The sequence below is a fragment of the Eublepharis macularius genome, chromosome 12, assembly GCF_028583425.1.
Source record: "Eublepharis macularius isolate TG4126 chromosome 12, MPM_Emac_v1.0, whole genome shotgun sequence".
In the NCBI taxonomy this organism is placed as follows: Eukaryota; Metazoa; Chordata; class Lepidosauria; order Squamata; family Eublepharidae; genus Eublepharis; species Eublepharis macularius.
Window position 1 is genome coordinate 16,286,503 of NC_072801.1, and position 18,374 is coordinate 16,304,876.

General features: G+C 42.2%; 1 protein-coding gene across 2 annotated transcripts; it reads left to right on the plus strand.

The window, feature by feature from the left end:
• Positions 1 to 650: 650 nt before the first annotated feature.
• JPT2 (Jupiter microtubule associated homolog 2) lies at positions 651 to 17,042 on the plus strand. 2 transcript variants are annotated; one of them, XM_054992476.1, is made up of 5 exons: positions 651 to 776; positions 12,342 to 12,490; positions 13,632 to 13,774; positions 14,268 to 14,322; positions 14,742 to 17,042. In XM_054992476.1, exons 1-5 carry the CDS (start codon positions 733 to 735, stop codon positions 14,921 to 14,923), a joined length of 573 nt encoding a protein of 190 aa, XP_054848451.1. In that variant the 5' UTR covers positions 651 to 732; the 3' UTR covers positions 14,924 to 17,042. The 2 variants fall into 2 exon arrangements, with proteins under 2 accessions (XP_054848451.1, XP_054848452.1); XM_054992477.1 differs by lacking the exon at positions 651 to 776 and adding an exon at positions 3,411 to 3,452.
• Positions 17,043 to 18,374: the final 1,332 nt, after the last annotated feature.

Consider the following 18,374-nt stretch of genomic DNA (forward strand, 5'->3'; position numbering starts at 1 on the left):
TTTCCAGAGACAATGCAGGAACAATGCAACCACGAGCAGTATTATTGGAAATTCAACACATAATAGGCTGGCGTTTAAACAAAGTTTACATAATGGACCTGGATTTGTGGTCCAAAATAGTCGGGGTAGCAAAATTACATCTTTTCATGATGTAATCAAAGTACGATAGTCTCAGTTTTGTCATTTTAGCTTCTAGGGAGAATGCAGGCTTGATGTGATCTAGAACCCACTTATTTGTCTTTTTAGCCATCCATGGTATCCATAGAACCCTCCTCCAGAACTACGTTTCAAATGTATCAGTTTTCTTCCTTATTTAATACGTGTTCTGGAAGAATCTGTGGACGGTGCATTGGCCAGTACGATAAGCCGCTCCCAGGGAAGGTCTTCTCGGCAGACACCCATTCATCTGGAAAGGGAGCAGGGTCGGGAAGGCGGGACGCGGGCCCTTTAAACCTAGGCTGACACTCCCTGCTTCCTGTTCAATGAGCGCGGCGCTTCTTTTGAGTGACAGCGGCCTCTTCGAATAGGACTGTGATCCATGCCGCGCCTCTCCTCTCGGCGTTTCCTCGAGCGAGGTGGGCGGCTACCGAGTGGTGGTTGGATCGGAGGGAGAGAGTGGCGGGTGCCTTGGCCTATCGGCTGCCAAGGGACTCCCGGTCTGAGGAGGCTACCGGCGTGGCGTCGGAGCTGGTGGTTGAAGGGAAGAAGTCCTTTCCGCGGCCCGGGCGCGCCATGTTTCAGAGCTCCGAGACTGACTCGGCGAAACCCAGCTCGAGGTAGGGGGGATTAGTCCGAAGGGGCCGTTCTGTGGAGAGCGGCCCTGCTTCGTAGGTCTGTGAGGGGCGCCGGGCGCCTGGGTCCCCCTGCCCGTTTACCGCCCTTTTCCCGCGGGCGCCTCGTTTCGCCTCGGGGTGGCAAATCTCGAATTAGGCTCGAATTAGCCGTCTAGGCCCGCGCCTTCGGGCGAGGAGCGAGCCCTCAGCCCAAGGGGCGCGAGCCTGAGTCGAAGGAAGGGGCGCCTTTCTGGCGGTCGCCTGCCTGTTCGGGTTGCCAACCTCCGGGTGGGGCCCGGCCTTCTCCCGGAGATTGAACGCCAAGGTCCACGGATCGGTTCCCTCGGAGGGCGAACTCTGGGGCATGGCGGCGCTGCCGACCTCCCTAGGCATTGCCCCTGAAGCCTCCGGGGTTTCCTAAACTGTAGTTGGCAACCCGAACGCCAGAATCCTCGCCCAGTAAAAAGGGGACAATCGCCGCCCTGCCCCACCGTGCGGGGCTGTTTGTGACAATGAGGCGGTGTCGTTCCGCCACTAAAATGCTAGTTTGGTATTGGTTTTTTTGTAAATAGTGCAGTGTGTGTTAAATAACTTGGGATGCAGGAAACGCACGAAAGGGCCCCCTATTGTTCTCGTCAGTGCGATTCTAGGGTAGAGGAGATCAGGGCTCAAGTCGCTGCTTTCTGTGGATGGCCGACGTGCCCCTGCCTCACAGGGTTGTTGTGAGGGGAAAATGGGGCGGGGGGGAGAACCTTGGGGGAAAGGCAGGATATACACGCAGTAAATGACATTTAAGTCTCCCAACACTTTCAGTGAGATTTCTTGCTGAGCAAGCGTTCTGCGGTTCATAACCTTGCTTATTTTGAAGTGTCTTACTGAAAGCGTGGAGTCATAATTTTTAAAAAGCAGATTCGTTTGAGCAAACATTTCTGGCATCAGGGCTGCAGGTAACAAAATTCTTGATAGTGACCTGGTTTTTGCAGCTGCTCTACAGTTGGTTTTTCAGGGTATATGTTTTCAAAAGTTAAAGGTCCCTTCTGTGGCCCCTGCATACCCCCTGGAACTGATGAAATCAAGGTTTTGTCTGAATTCAGAACCAAACTGGAGCCTTGCTTGCTTTGGCTACATTGTTTATTATTTTGTTGCTCTTTTAAGATGCTGCAAGACTCCTGTTTGATTTTTGCTGCAACGGGTAACATGTTTACATTCCCCCTGTCCTTAAATTACTTTCTGAAGTCCTCTCTCTGAGGGCAGTCAAATATGTAAGTTTGAATTAAGTCTATACATGCGGGGAAGGGGGGGGCGTTAATTGTTACATATTACCACAGTTGTTTGAAGGCAACCCCTGGCTGTGTAGTTAAACTGTATCCTGAAATACAGGGATGGAAAGTGACATGCTGAGATGTTCTTAATACTTTTAAAATTTCCTTATCTGAACTTGAATCAGGGTTCAAAAAAGGAGTCCTGCAAAAGTGTAAAGCCCCCCTCAATGTCTGCTCTAAGTATTCTCTCCCTTGATTGGATTTTGTTTGCAGCAGTGCTCTGCAAAAGGAGGACAAAAGTCCAATCAATGCAATACTCCTCTTTTTCTCTGTGCTCAAGGTTTTTTATAGATAAAGATCTACACATCTACGCATATGTCTAAATGCTCAGGCAACTATTTTGTGCATCTGAAAAGTTGGATAGCACCCACAAATTCATGCCGTAACACGTTTGCTGGCTTTGAAGGTGTTGTAAGATGATCAATGTTCTGTTTAGTGCTGCTTATTATTATGTGCTGCCTTTTAATTTACTAAGTGCTTTACCATCTGCATTGACCCACTATTATTCCTGCTTGGTTTGAGGAGAACTGGGGCTGGGAACATGTTGGCAGAAATAGGCCTTGAACTTGGCTTTTGGCTTTCTTTCTTTACATTTAGGGGGAAAGGCCACTGAATATTGGCTCCCAATATAAGCAGAATGGAAACATAAAAGAGACTGCTTGCAAAATAATCTGTGGTGTGGGAGGGTAAGGCTTAGGTGCTGCTGCACTGTAACATCCATTTGCCTGCCAGATCAAGGCCAGTTTTCTAAATTCTGAACCACAGCAACTCTCATTGTTTTTACTTCTCTTGGGAACATAACTTGCTACCTTGCTGATGTTTTGCTGAGAGTTTACCAGTGTGCAGTTCTTTGTTCCCAGAAAGCTGATGTTTTTCTCTTCAGAATGGGTTGAATCCACCTTTTGGTTTCTGCAGTGCTCTTGGAACTGTTAGGTTGAAGAAGGATTTTTCTAGGGTAAGGGTCAACTTTGGAAGACTCATCCTATCCTGGGTCCCGCAGTTGCTGACCCAGTTACGAGTTGTGTTTCAAAAAGGAAGAAGTAATGGCTGTAACAGCAGAATTTGCTAGGAATCCATATTCTTATCATGTCCCCCTCAGTATCACTCAGTTTTGGCCATGCTCCAAGAATTGCTTCCTCAAAGTGGATCTCCCCCCAAATGAATGGCTATCCAGGACAGTAGGGCATGCCTGCAGCCTCTACTGCAGGGAGTGTGCAAATTATTGGTGGGAAAAGCAGGTGCTGAAACTGAGACACTGTCTTTGTTGATTGCACAGATTTCCATAATCCTACTGCTTTTTCTGTCAGCCATGAAGACAGACAGGTACCTGCTGGCTTGTATGTACTGCAGAGATGAGGTGAGCTCTGTGAATGTTTCTGTCTCCCAAATAAATGTGCATATGCTTCCACACTGGGCATTAGTGGGTAGAATTGGTCATGTGTGAGATGGATTGCACACTCAGCATACAGAACAAAAACAGCTGATTCACTTCAGTATACTTTCAGGTAGGTAGCTGCATTGGTCTGCAGTAGAACTGCGGGATTTGAGTCCAGTAGCACTTTAGAGTCCAACAAGATCTCAGTCAGGAGGTGGATGGGGTTAAGCAAAGAAGGGAGTCAGGATGTAAAGGTACAATGCAGCTTGAATAGTGCAAAAATTAGCATCTGTAGTGAGATAATAATTCCATGTCTCTATTCAGCCCTGGGAGGGGGAGCTTCCATTGTTCTGAATTTGCAAACGAGTTCAGGTTCAGTAATCTCAGGTCGTAATCTGCCCTTGAATCGTCATTGATTGAGAATAGTCAGCAGAGGAATGTCCTGGAAAATTGAAATGTTCTCCCACTCGTTTTTGACAGTTGTGATTTTTACTGTCAGATTTGTGTCTATGTATCCTTCTGTATAGGGACTGACCTGTTTGTCCAATGTAGAGAATGGAAGGTCATTTCTGACACTTGATAGCACTTATAACATTGGAAGATGATGAACAAGTGAATGGACCTGAAACCATGTAAATAGTGGTGTTAGGTCCAGTGATTGTGTTGGAGTGAATATGGGGACAGAGTTGGCATTTCGGTTTATGCAGGCTCTGATCCCAGAGTCCATGGCCATGTTAGGAAGTACGTTATTGTGAGGGAGAAGTTGTTTCAGATTAGGGGGCTGCCTTGGGCAAGAAAAGGTTTGCCTCACAATGCTTGTAGGAGAAGAGTATCATTAGCCATCATAAGTTCCAAGTTGATGTGTTGAACTGGTTTGAGTTGAGAGTTGTATGTGACCACCAGTGGTGTTCTGTTATTGTTTTGTTTGGTACAAAAAGAGAGATTCAAAGAAAAAGAACCACAAGCATAAAGAAAACAACCACAAAAATCTTACTACCTATAGAAATAAATCATATTGTTTTAATGTCAAAACATTATGTATGATAATAAAGATAATAAAGTATCACAATCAATATATGTACAAATGCATAAATGAATATGCATATATTCAAGCGCTAAGTTATAAATGTACCATAAAAGAATCTCTATGTATATAAATACTCCAGTAAATCATACGTTAATTTCCAGACTAAGTACACTTCCAAAATAAATTTATAAAGATATACACAATTGTTTGATAACCTATTCAGCCTCCAAATTGAAAAATTATCATTCTGTTTGTCCTAAACAGGTAGAATGAAAAAGGAATCTATATGGTGTCTTATGAAAGAAAAATCCAATTGGTTTCACAAGTTGCAAGTAGCAGTAGTAACCAATGTTCTTGTCCTTAAAAGCTGTAGTAAATAGGAAATCCATATATTGTCTCTTAAGTGCATAATCCAGTTGATTTCACAGATTTCAAATGAACACTGGCAATTGATTTCACTGATTACAAGTTGATGATGGCAGTGGAGATCCAGCTGGAACGCTCTGTTTTGATACTTCTTTATCACAGTCAGAATCATTTATATCATTCTTTCATATCATTCTTCATTCACCACTGCAATAATCATACATTCTATCAATATTTTAACTTAAGTCTACCAACCTTAAACTTCAAAAGTAGAAGCTGCATACTCACTGACATCCTACAAGTAAATTTTCTATCTCAATTTAGCAGCAAAGACATTCTTTCTATGAAGCCTCAATGGAAATGATTCATAATATCACTGTTACAAATATACTGCAGCTGGAGCAACATAGTACTAATCTCTTAAAGAGATACACACAATATTGTTGATACTATCAGTGGAGTGCCATCCATGTCTAATCATTTTAAAGAAAACATGAGTAGTCTATAAACATATTCAAACCATGGGGTGTAATAGTATTAAGTTTAAAAATCCAAAAAAACTCCTGTCTGAGAAATTCTCTCTGCACATTTACCCCTGTAGAGCTCTTAGACGTACACAACTGAATACTTGAAATCATTAATGTGATGATTCTGTTCCATAAAGTGTTCCACCAAGGGAGCATCTACTACTCTATTTTTAATTCTTGATTGGTGTTTTAATATGTGAATTTTAACTGGGCATGTAGTTCTCCCAACATACAAAAGATGACAGCTGCCCATGATCACATATACGACATTGGCTGTATTATGTATAGAAAAAAATTATAACAAAATGCTTTCACCTCCCTGTAGGGGTTTAAAGATCTGGCCTTCTATTATAATGGGACAGACTTTCCATCTCCCACATCTATGATGACCCTTGGAGAGTCCTTTGGCTTCAGTTTTTTTGTATATATCTGACCTAATCACCAGATCCCGTATGTTTTGTGTCCTCCTAAATCCTACATCCCAGAATATCCTCAGTAAGGTGCCAGTATTATAAAACTATTTTTTCTAATAGGGTTAGCTAATGGTGTATAATCAAAACCATACCTTAATCCATTATTGGGGGAAGAGTTACGTTCATTAAAGAGACTACTTCTAGTTACATTACCCGTGCATTGTCTAGTGCTTACTGTCATTTCCTCTGGATATCCTCTATTTCAGAAATGACAAGTCATCTTCCTACTTTCTTTAATAAAGTCATTGTGCTGACTGAAGCCAAAGGACTCCCCAAGGGTATGACTTACTGGAGTATTTATATACATAGAGATTCTCTTATGGTAAATTTATGACTTATTGCTTGAATATATGCCTATATAGGAGCATTTGTACATATATTGATTGTAATACTTTATGTATATTAATAAAGATAATAAAGTTCTGATATAAGAATATTATTTTTTTCTATATGTAGTAAGATTTTTGTGGTCGGTTGTTTTCTTTATACTTGTTGTTTTGTTTGGGCCTGTCTTGTAGTAGATTATCCCTTGGTATCATTCTGGTTTTGTTGATCTATTTCCTTACTACATCAGGTGGGTATTGCAATTCCAAAAATGTCTGTTGTAGATCCAGCAGGTGAGAATATCTGTCAGAGGGATGGGGACAGATGTGGCTGTAACGTAGAACTTGACCGTAGACGATGGATTGTTTGGTGTGTTTAGGATGGTGACTGGAGGCATGTAGATATATTTGCTGATCAGTTTCCATCATGTACAGTGGTGTCTAGAAGATTTACTCCCTGTGTGGATTGATTCATGGTTAGGTTAATGGTGGGGTAGAAGCTGCTGAAGGCCTGGTGAAATTCCTTCAGTGCTTTTTCCCCATGTGTCCAGATGATAAAAATGTCATCAGTCAATCTCAAATACAGGAGGGGTGTTAGTGGGTGGGAGCTGAGAAAGCACTGTTTCAAGTCAGCCATGAAAAGGTTGTCATATTGTGGGGTGGTGCCATGAGAGTGCCCATGGCTGCGCTGTTGATCTGCAGGAATAAATCTTCAGCAAATCTGAAGTAGTTGTGGATGAGGACAAACTGGCAGAGCTTGGTAGTGAGGTCAACTCTGGTATTGTCAGCAATGGTGTTTCTAATGTCTTGTAGTCCATCATACAGAGATTTGTGTCCATGGTAGCCAAAATAGCGTTACCTGGAAGATCACCAACAGATTGCATTTTCCTCAGGAAGTCTGTGGTGTCTCGCACATACCGGGGGGCACTGATGGCATAGGGCCTGAGAATGGAGTCCATATACCCAGACACCCCAACAGTGATGGAGGTTATGCCTCAAACAATAGTATGTCCTAGATTGCAGTTTCTCGTGTTCTGTGATTGTTTTGAGATGCCCTTCCATGGAGAAAAATCTTTCTAGTAAGAGCCTGAGGATCAGATGGAGGCTGATTGTTCCTCTTTGGAGTCCATTTCCTGAGGGGCTGTACTTGGGTCTTGTGATAGTCCAGAATATACTTTTTTCCTGCTGTAGAAGGTTGGCCAGGTTTAAGAGCTCAGAGAGTATGCTCCACCCAGTTCTTTGGCATCCTTCCATCACCAACATTCCCAGCCTACATTAAACTCCTCTAACAGTTCCGTGCTATTGCAGAGCATTTATGCAAGCACATGTGAATGCTGCTCTTTCAGCAATTTTATATGGAAGATGCTGTAATATGCCTTATTCAGATAGACTTTGCCAATGTGACTTGAAAAAGGTTGACTCTTTATCCCATATGATATTGGAATGGCCTCATTACAATCTTTACTGTGAACTGTGGATTGCTTCTATTTTAACTAAACTACCTTCTACTGTATCAAAAGCTAATATAGTTTATTATTTGTTGGTGGATAGAGACCCAAGGGTCATGCTGGCTTTGGCCAAGTATCTCTTCATCCAGGAAAAATGTTGAAACGTGTCTTTTTATTTTCCTCCTCCATAATACAACTGAGTGCATGAATAAACCACATGGGCTTGAATAACCATGATCCTGATGGAACTAAACTTGTGTCCCCAAGTAGTGCAAAAGAGAAAGCCAGTGTGTAGTTTAGTGGTTTGTGTATTGGGCTGGAATCTGAGACACCAAGAATTGAATCCTTGCTCTGCCACGGAAGCTTGCGGGCTGATCTGGAGCCACCACACACACTTAGGTTATCTTACCTCACAGAGTTCTTGTGAAGATAAAATGGAGGAATGGAGAACAATGTTAAGTGTATTGGGTCCCCGTTGAGGGGAAAGGCAGGGTATAAATGAACTAAAGAAATACTTCCGAGCTTCAGAGGGCGTGCTGTGAGGACATTATCCTTGTGAAATGCACGAGGAATTGGACTGATTTAAGTCAGAGCACAATGCGCTCTGGAACGCTTTCTTCAGTCTCAGAATTCAGTGAAGCAGAATCTTCAGCTAAAGAAGACTCTTCCACCTCCTGCAAGAACATATTATCCAACTAAGTTTAAATGTCAGGTCAATGTCATGGTTAGAAGAACACTAAACACCAAAAAAGCTTTGTGTCCATAACTTTAAACTAGGCCTCTCTAATCTCAGACTCTAGGATTGTTTCCACAGGGGCCTGAAACAGATATAACTGAGCTCTTGGTAACACTTTATATCCAGGATACGGGGTGCTAATGGTGTCTTCAAGAGTGTATGATTTAGATGGGAATCCATTGCCTGCCTGCCTGCCTGCTACTTCTCCTCTCTATAGTGGCCCATGGCTTCGAAACATGTGCTTGCAGAAATAACAAGAAATAGGTAAAGGTTTTGAGAGTGCATATACGATCGGCCTCGAGCCTCTTTCCAGCAGCTTCTCCTGAAATAAAACCTACTTGGGGTTTGGCCTTGAAGGGTTCAGGTGTCTCACTTAGAGCGGGACCACAAGTGACGCCTGACACAGGTTGGACACTAGTCAGCTTCCCTCAAGTTTTGATGGGAAATGTAGGCATCCTAGTCTTGCAGCTTCGCTCTCTGACTGCTGTCCAATGGACTTTTCAACTGTCACTTGTCCAACATTCCGCCAAGCTGCCTACATTTCCCATCAAAACTTGAGGGAAGCTGGCAAGTGTCCAACCTGTGTCAGGTGTCACTTGTGGTCCCGCTCTTAGTATGCACCCTGTAGGTCTCTAGAGAGCAGTAACCGAAACATTTGTAGAATGCTTTTTCATCTTATAACTTAAGTTTACATAATCAGCCTTTGCGTATCTGTGTAGCCTTTTCTGGATTAAAGTGCCGTATTCTCTCTCTAATTTTTTGTAAAAGACTACAGTACTGAGAGGAGCTTGTTAGCTGGATAGCCTGAAGTTTCCTTAAGAACTTCCTTGCATCCCTAACACAGGGTGCAAGGAAAACTCGCTCTGTTTTGTGTAAGTGACATGTTCATTCAGGCAGACTAATTTCAATTGTGCAGTGCAATCAAGTGTTGGAACTGTGCTGGAATGTGGTAGCTTGATGATATTTTCTCAGGGATGACTTTGGTCATGGTGAACAAATAGTGCTTTTCATTCAGCTTACTGGCTGTGATGTCAGTTTCTTATTAATTTAATTTACATTAAATAAAGCATTAGATGGATAAACATTCATTGTTACAATTGTTTTCTCCAATCCAGAAGCATCCCAGACGTTTCTTTTCTTTAAACTCAGTCTTATTTTTTCATCTAACACCCAAACCTTGAGTGTCAGTGCTTCAGAATTATTCTAAAGAAATATTCCATAATTCCAATTCATTTTACAATCTGGAGGAAGAAGATTTGGAAAGCACAGCTGTAGCCTCAGTACTATTGCCAAACATCTCTTCTTGCGGAAGGAATTTTTCAGCCTGATCAGAAGGGATTTGGTAGTGTAGGGAGGGACATGAGAAATCTAACAATTTAGGGGTTTCTCTGGGTTATAGTTTTACCCCATCTTGATGGTTTAACTTACCCAAGATCTAGTGGTTAACACTATGTGGCTTCTACCTATGCAAGGCTCTTCTGTATGCATTATACTCGTATGGAAAAGAAAGAAAAATCTGCAGATTTCTTAACATTTCATTGGGTTTGTTTACATTTAGCAAATATGCTGAATTCTTCCCTGAACTGTTTAATTGAAACTGAGAGAACATACTTTGCTAGCATATGATTGTAACTGTCATAATGGATCTGGTCTATTTGTTGGATTAGATACATGTTGTTGTGCTGATTCGTGAATTTATATAACACTTGGGTTTTATTTGTATGTTATGTGAGTGCCTATCTATACGCCAGTAGCTTAATTCTTCAGGAGGTGCTGTATTAACTTTGAAAGTCGTGTTCTGTTTCAGCAAGAGCTAGCTACATCATCAATAAAACTCAAATTTAAGGGTTCCTAACTGCCAACTGCCTCATGAAAAATCTGTATAAAGGACTGGTACAGAGCAATTCAGGAGGCAGTCGGGAGGGGAAGCCTAATCTAATTTAGACAAAAGTAATAGAAAGCAAGGTCTTTTTGCTGCCTTCTCTCTTCTTGCTTTTCTGAATGCTTCCTGTATTAAGGGTCTAAAATGTCAATTGAAGATTTTTTTTCTCAACATAGACACTTTCTGCTTCTATAAAATTAACCCTTTGGGAAGATGCAGTTAGCTGTTGCACTGTCCCCTGAGAACACTTGAATTGCAGTTATATGAGCAAAAATGGAGATTTTAATCCAGTCATATTGGACTCTTGGATAGGTTGCAGAGCCCACCCTGCTGGGTCATAAGCCTGTATAGAATAGCTGTGGTCTTTTTGAAGTAGTTTGGAAAGAGCTGCTGCTAGCACTCATACATAAACAGCAAGGGTGCCATGCCGTATGCCTCTATTTGCGCACATAATGAGAAGAACAGCAGAGTGGCAAGGCAAGGTCATTCTCTGGTAGGAAGGACTCTTTTTTAGTTCGGAGACTCTAGATCCTCCTTCCTGTCATGTGACTGATGTCATGTGTCTTCCTGTTATGAGGCTTGCAGCTCAACGGGTCCCATACTGCTTTTTGGGGTTAAAGGTGAGTTCCAAGTCTTGAAAGGTTGAAGTCCACTGAGTTAAGTGATGCCAGAATATTCTCAGACTACAGCTATGTTCTCCTTTTGATGGTGAAAGGTGCACGCTAAAGCATCTAGCTTCAGAACAGCACCACCACTGAAATGACATTCTTAGTTTCTTGTTCTTGTTCAAGCATTGTTACTGCACAGGAAACATTCAATGATTTTTGCAAAGTGTAAGAGTTCTAGGTTCTGGAATATATTAGGGGGGGGGGAATTTTGAACACATTCACCTTCTAATCTGTCCTGTCTTAAAGAGATACTTTCTTGACTTCCATTGTATTTCAGACATGACTCGTCTGAAACATTAGCAATGAATAGCAAGAAATGTCCTTGTGTAGACACCGGCTGCTAATTATGCTTGATCTACTTGCCTTTAATCATGGTTGATTTTTGTTGCATTGAGTGAATCCTCCCGCCTGTTCTCTTTTGCCATCTAAGCTGCATTGTTATATGATTCTTGCACCCTATTTGCTTGGATTTCCTCTGGAATTTGTCCTACTTAAAAGCTGAAGAAGGGATGTGTAAGTTGCAACTGTTGAACAGGATGTCTACATAGTGTATGCTAATGGCTCATATTTCAAGATAAAGGATGTTGCTGCCCTTGAGCTGGTGACATTTCAAGATCGTTGGTCAGTTCCTTAAAATTTAACCTTTTAGATGCTCTGTTAGTAACAATAAGTCCAGCTTCTTTGGCTTCTGCTCTACATATCTCTCCATGTCTTCTGGCAACCTGTTCTATTTATTGCTATATCACTGTACAAAATTGCTTTTTATATCTTAAAGATAACAGAAACATAGCTCATAGTTTGACAAAAGTATTAATGAAAATTGGGAAAGGGGGGATAGAAAAACATAAAGAACACAGTTTGTACTTCCTACCACTTTGTTATTGTCTTTTGAGATGTAACTTAAGATGTATGTAAAAAAAATTTCAGTACAAACTGTAAAAGGGTGTGGATGAGTCTGTTTTGATACATGCAGCCTTACTCGGCTTGCAGCTGGGTGTGGTAATGACCTCACCCAACAACTGAGACAATGGGAAGGACTGGGCAAGAAAAGTGGCACGGTCTGTTTGCATATAGATATTTTAAAGAAATTTTGGCTTTGCATTATTATTTTGCCCGAGGAAGGACCTGTGCAAATGTAAAAGCAAAAGTTTACTTGAAGGTCTCATGACAACAGTATATTTTAATATGACGAAACGTTGCTAAAAAAACTGTACAACACTGTTTATAATGTCCTTAAGCGAATTTTAATTTTATAGAAAGCAGTGATTAGATGTACAGATTTGGGGAAGGCAATAAATCATGGAGACCTTCCTCTATAAGAGGTGGCTCACTCCATGGAAGCTGAAAGGTTGGGGGGGAAGTCTCACTGGGGCGGATGAGATGTCTCTCCTCATAGTGGTTATTGGCTTTCCACAAAACAGGGTACTGAAACCACCTGGAGGGGGTTCCAGCAATCTCTTTGGATGCCCAGAAGAAGTCTCCTCCCCTCTCAGGCCACACAAAATGGCATCAAACATTTTTGGAGCAGCTGAAGAACCTCAAAACATCCCAAAGAGAACAAATCCTCCAGGTGAGTCATCCTTCGGTACTCAGAAAGGAGTGTCATGTTTGATGAATACATGATGTCCTGTCTTTAGGACATGGTCCTTTTTAGATTTCACACAGCTGCTGTTAAAGGAAACGACGGTTCTTCCTGCAAAGTTTAGCTGACACTTTGCAAGCTGCAGGAAAATGTCACTGCTTTGCTGACCAGCAAAATGCAATCCAGTGAAAAACTTGAGCACTCAAAGTTATCTGCTCACCAAGGGTTTATCAATTTACATTGACTTAACCCAAAATCACTTTTTGGGGTCTGTGTGTATTGCTAGGATGAAGACATTGCTGTGGAACAAATTTTAGCAAATGAATGCTGGAAAAGACGTGCAGAACCATCAGTCAGATATAACATCTGCAGATTGGCATGCTGCCATGTAGAAATTATATAGGATTAATTTGCTCCTTGAGTTTGATGGGATTTAAAACTATAGAGGTAAAAGTAATCGTTAGTCTTTACTTATGTTGCTGGGAGAGTACCATATAAGTTGTAAATGATTAAAACCAAATACTGCATTAGAGTAGTTTAATGTTTTGAAAGGTAGACTTTGCCAATGAGTGCAGATGGTAAAGAGGATACAGCTGATCTTTCTGTTGAGGTATCCAGCTCATGAAAGCCGTAATTGTTGGCTGTGTTGAAGCAGTCTTTAGCGTTGTGATGGTAAATGGACTTTTCTTTAATATAAAGCATTTTGACCAGTGTACCTGTGTGTTAGACTCAAAATGTTGCATGATTCTTCTAGACAGATACATATATTGACTATGAAGAAGTAGATTCAGACTGTTCTTTTCACAGCACGTGGCCACTCATTGTGCATTTAAACACTGAGTGGGATTAGTTTGTGAGAATTGTCTGCTTGATGAGCACAACAGCTAATGTGCTGTCTGGAAGCTTGTCTAGCTTTTAGTGTATTATTCAGAAAAGCTGCTTGCACCTGATTCCCAGCAGCATTGACAAATACAAAAGTCAGTCCACGTGTAGAGGAAAATGGTTAATGGGAATCCTTTCTTAGCAAAATGTTAATGCAGTGGACGCTTCTTCCTAGAGTTGCCCACAGTCTAGTTGAGAGAATCACTAGGTGGGGGAAGACCTGCTTATTAGTGTGACTGTCTTGCAGGTGGGAAGGTCAGTGGCATTTTTGAGGACCATAAACCTAATCCTTACCGTCAACTTACAAATCCACCTGGTGGGAAAACGAGTGATATCTTTGGGTCGCCAGAACCCGTCAGCGTTGCTAAAGCACACCCAAACAAGCCTAAGGTAAAATGGAATTATAGCTTTTATCCACTTCCTCCAGCAGATTGGAGGGAAACTCTGACTGAAGATGATTGAACACTGCAAAGGAAGCAGCTGCCTCTTTAAATGTTAACCGTATAGTTGCTGACTTAGGGATTTCTGAGTACAGATTCGGAAACAACTGGTGCAGTGAAAACTGTCCTTAACACGCTGAATCAGCTTTTTGTAGTTGGGTTGGACTGTAATTGCATAGCTGTCTATAAACGAAGAAATGCTGCAGGAGGAGATGTCAGATATGCAGTCAAATGTCTGCGCAGTGCTGAAACTCTTCCGTCTAATGTACCGAGTTGGGTTGTCCTACCTACCTGGGCAGAAATACGAAGTGCATACCAGAAGCCCTGCCCTTGGGAAAGGGCTGGTGGCAGGCATGATGTTTATAAACTCGATAGGTGTAGAATAATGCACGACTGTGTGTCAAGTGTCAATACCTTTCGTAAAGAAAATCTTTCCTCCGCAGGATCATATTACGTTGTATGACAGAAGGGATGTGCCCCAGGAACTAAAACCAAAAGGTGAGTTGAAAAGTAGAGTAGTGCTGAAGTATAGGCTTGCTTTCACTTGTCCTAGCAGCAAAACAGTACACAGGCCTTCTTCATTATCTCTTATGGTGATGCTTTTGTGTTCAACCATACTTAACGTGTGTTTGGCACGGTAAAACTTGACCTATCCTTTAGAGTTTTGCAATAAACTACTTACCTGCCTAGCATTAATTTTTTTCCTGCTTAAGTTTGCTCTCTCTTTCCCCTCCCTCACTTCTTCTAAGGACCTTCCTTTCTCTGGTGCTTGTTTAGTCTCTCATTTTTAACCTGGGGAGGGTACAAAATGAAGGATGGAAGGTTGTCAAGGGACCTGTCCTGTCGAATCTAATAATATTGGGGGGGCAAAAGCAATATTGTAGATTGGCCATCTAATGGCATTTCTTATTGCACAGCTCCAGAAGACCAAAGACCACAGGTGGAAGATGCATGTGGAAAGAGAGAGCTGCAGAAAGAGAGCTCCAAAGAGCCTGGACCCAAGATGGACAGCCATGAGCCCAGGCTGGGGCCACGACCGCGATCGCACAACAAAGTCCTTAACCCCCCTGGGGGCAAATCCAGTATTGTATTCTACTAGGGGGTGAAGCTTTTCCTCTTCCCAATGGAGTCAGCATGGAAATATGACCTGAGTGTTCAAAGGCGGAGAACCAAAGGCTGTGTTTGTGGGAGGAGGCACTTGGTGGTTTGGCTGACTGCTGGCAGAAGTCAGCCTGTGCTCCTCTGCTTTAAAGCTAAAGATCAGAGTTTCTCAAGTCTGTTCACTTCTGTTGATTTCTGGGCTTGTGACTGGTTGTAATGAGGATTGTTTTCTTGATGTTTGGATTGGATAAGGCAGCCTTGAGGGAATTCATCTGCATTAAACAAGAATGGAGCAAGGAAGGCTGGCCTAAACTCTGAATGTTGATCTGAACTGTGAAGCAGAGCTCTCTTATAATCCATCTTGTAGAAAAATTTGGGAGTGGGGAAGAGAACCATACCAAGCAAGCAAGTCCTCTTCAAGTTAAGGATTTTTGGTTAAAACATATCCTGCAACAGCTAATTATCTCAAGCAGTCTCCAGAGCCTTTAACTTTGTGGTGTTGCCTTGGCAGCTTTTGCTCCTACAATCTGCACTGACAGAAACATGCTCTTGACTAGCAGTTTGGCAGCGTCTCTCCTCCAGGTTCTTAAGGAGGATGAGGCACTGAGCATATTTGCAGTTGTAGATGGCACTTAAACCTTCCATCTGCCTTCAAGAAGTCTGCCAACCCACTCTGTATAACTTTAGACTTTGAAGCCTGTCCAAGGAGGCAGTTGAAAATGTGCTGACCCATTGGCAGCCTCCAGATCAAAATGATTGCACTTGGAAGGCTCTCACGTCCTTTGGGCTCTCAACTACCATTGCTCTGTGAAAGCAACGGGGTTTATCTATTTCTCTGCTGACTCTGTTGGTATCTTTGCCTTCCCTCCTCAGCCTTCAGTTGCCTTGGGACAGTTCTGCCTAGCCTATGGGATTGCCAGGTCCTTGTCCCCGGAGGTAGTGTATGTATTTCTGACTGTGCTGCAGTTTCTGTGAGTTTGTCCATTCTTTCCCTTGTTAACTTTTCCTTCCCTTCCTGCTGTACAAGACAAAACTAATTCCAGGTGCTGGAAGGAGACCAGTGGAAAACACTGGGAGGGAGCTGCAGTGACCCTGTCCCCTACCTCTTAAAAATGCATGTGCCAGCTCTGGGGAAGGACTTGATTGACCCCTCTGGGAGAATTGGACTATCCTACCCAGTCACTTATCTTAAGTTGTAGCTGCCTCGAGACTTACTTGTCTCTGTCTTTTCACGTGAACAGGGACAGTTCCAGGTTCCTTGCAATACAATACTTCTGCGGCACGTGGGCTGTTCAAATTATTGTGATGGTATTTCCTGTAATCTCACTTTATGGAGTTTTGGTGGTAGGGGAGGCTAAAGAGAGGGTTTTTAATTCCAGTCACTGCTCCTAGGATGGGTTCATTGTGAACTATATCCCAGGACTGATTGTTTGTCAACAGTATTTAAATGTGGTGGCTTGCCTTTTAACTCCCATCTTATATGGGAATTTTTCAGGCATGGCAAAGAACAAATGGGTTTATCTTGCAGAATGTCTCTTTGTACACCAGCGGAAACTCAAACTTGTTAGTTCTGCGGAGTAAGCTCTGTGCCAGATGTTGAAGTAGATTGGAGTTCAGTCCGGATGTGTTTAATGAATCCAGTACTTGTACCTTCTGACTCGTGTTTTTTTGGGAGCATGGTTCTTTGATGACTTTTGTGTAGTGTTATTCAGTGACCCTTAAACTGTAGTGGGTCACTGAGTAAGAATGGATGGGCTTTAATGCACCCTGAAGTGAATTTGTTCCCCAAAGGGTATGGGATTGGCGTGCAGCAACTGTTGACTAGAGCTTACTCCTATGACTTGGTGTATGGACAGTATTTACGACTTCCTGTCAAAATTGGACCTTGTGGGGCTGAAGTATTCAGAGGTACATTTTCACCAGTGCCTGTTTTGGATAGCCGTTTTTCACCAAAGCCTTAAGTTATTTCTGACTGAATTGTGCCATTTTTTTTTTCAAGGCATGGCTGGTGAGGACACACCCATGTATCCAGGTAAAGGGTGCTTTTCCAGGGGGAAATGAACAGCTTGGATCTGTGAATCATGTACTGCATAATAAACAGCCTGATTTTGCTAGCTCATGGTGGTGTGGTCAGCAATTTCTTTAAGGATGTGTGTTATGTATTCAGTGGTGTACTTGTGAATTTTTAATGGTCAGAGCTGGGACATGCAGAGTATTACGGTTCTTCTAAAATAAATGACCAATGCTATATTTACTTCATTTATGCCCTGCTGTTCTCCGCAGAGCTGCTCACGTCATTCTTCTCTCCTCCCTTTTATCCTCACAACTACTCTGTGAGGTAGGTGAGGCTGAGTGTGTGTGATTGGCCCAAGGCTATCTAGCAAGACTCCACGGCAGAGTGGGGATTCGAACATGTCTGACACTCTAACCACTACAGCACACTATGTATGTACTCTAAATCTTGGGTAACTGGAGGGGAAAAAACAAGCAACCCTGTATGCGTACCATTCTATACATTGAACAGAAAGATTTCAAAACTGACAATATAAGTATTACTTAACACGGGGAAAATGGTGTCACTTTGAGTTTTGTTAACTGCTCTTTCTGTGTCATGCTGTATTGGTTTATTTAGTATATTTCTTACCCTGGTTTTCTCTCCATTGTGGACTCTACAGAAATCTACAGCAAGAACTTCTCTAGCTGGAAGTCACTAAGAAAATTCTGATTCCACAGCCTAACATTCTTTGAGTACTTGGTGCTGCTCCCAGGTTCAACCCCTGGTATCTCCAGTTAAAGTATCTTGCATAGCAGATGTTTGAAAAATATCTTTTTTTTCCTGCCAGAGAGCCACTGCCGGATGGACAGTATCAAACTAGACAGACCGGGGTTCTGACTTTGTATGATGCAGCTTCTTATGTACCTGCAGTTATTTTTTTCACCGATTCATAGTCGGCTCCACAAAGTTTGTCTTAGTTGCCAAAAAGAAATGAGCAGAAAGTTGCATAACAATTGTCAAGTCTTTTATTTTGTGTCAGCCAAGTGAGGTGTTATTGTTGTAAGTGGTTATGCTGCATAGTTACACCATATTGATTTAAACACTTTACTGACCAGTATCCCTAGGTCACTACATGTGTAGGTCACTACACTTAGTACAATTCATTTCTAGTCCCTTTTCTAAAGGGTTACCATTTAATCGATTCAATGGAAAACAGAAAAGGCCCCCCAAAAATCCATCCAACTATTTCAGTGATGATAGGCATTACAATGAAATAGAAATATCCCGCCTACTGACTTCATCAATAGTTAACAGAACAATCCTATGTAGAGTTCTTCTAGTGTACGCTCATTGATTTCATTGGACTTAGACTTGGAGTAACTCTACATAGGATTTCAAGGTAAACAAATGACTGGCTTCCTTGTTGCCCCAAGCATAGCTGCAGTTCATGGGC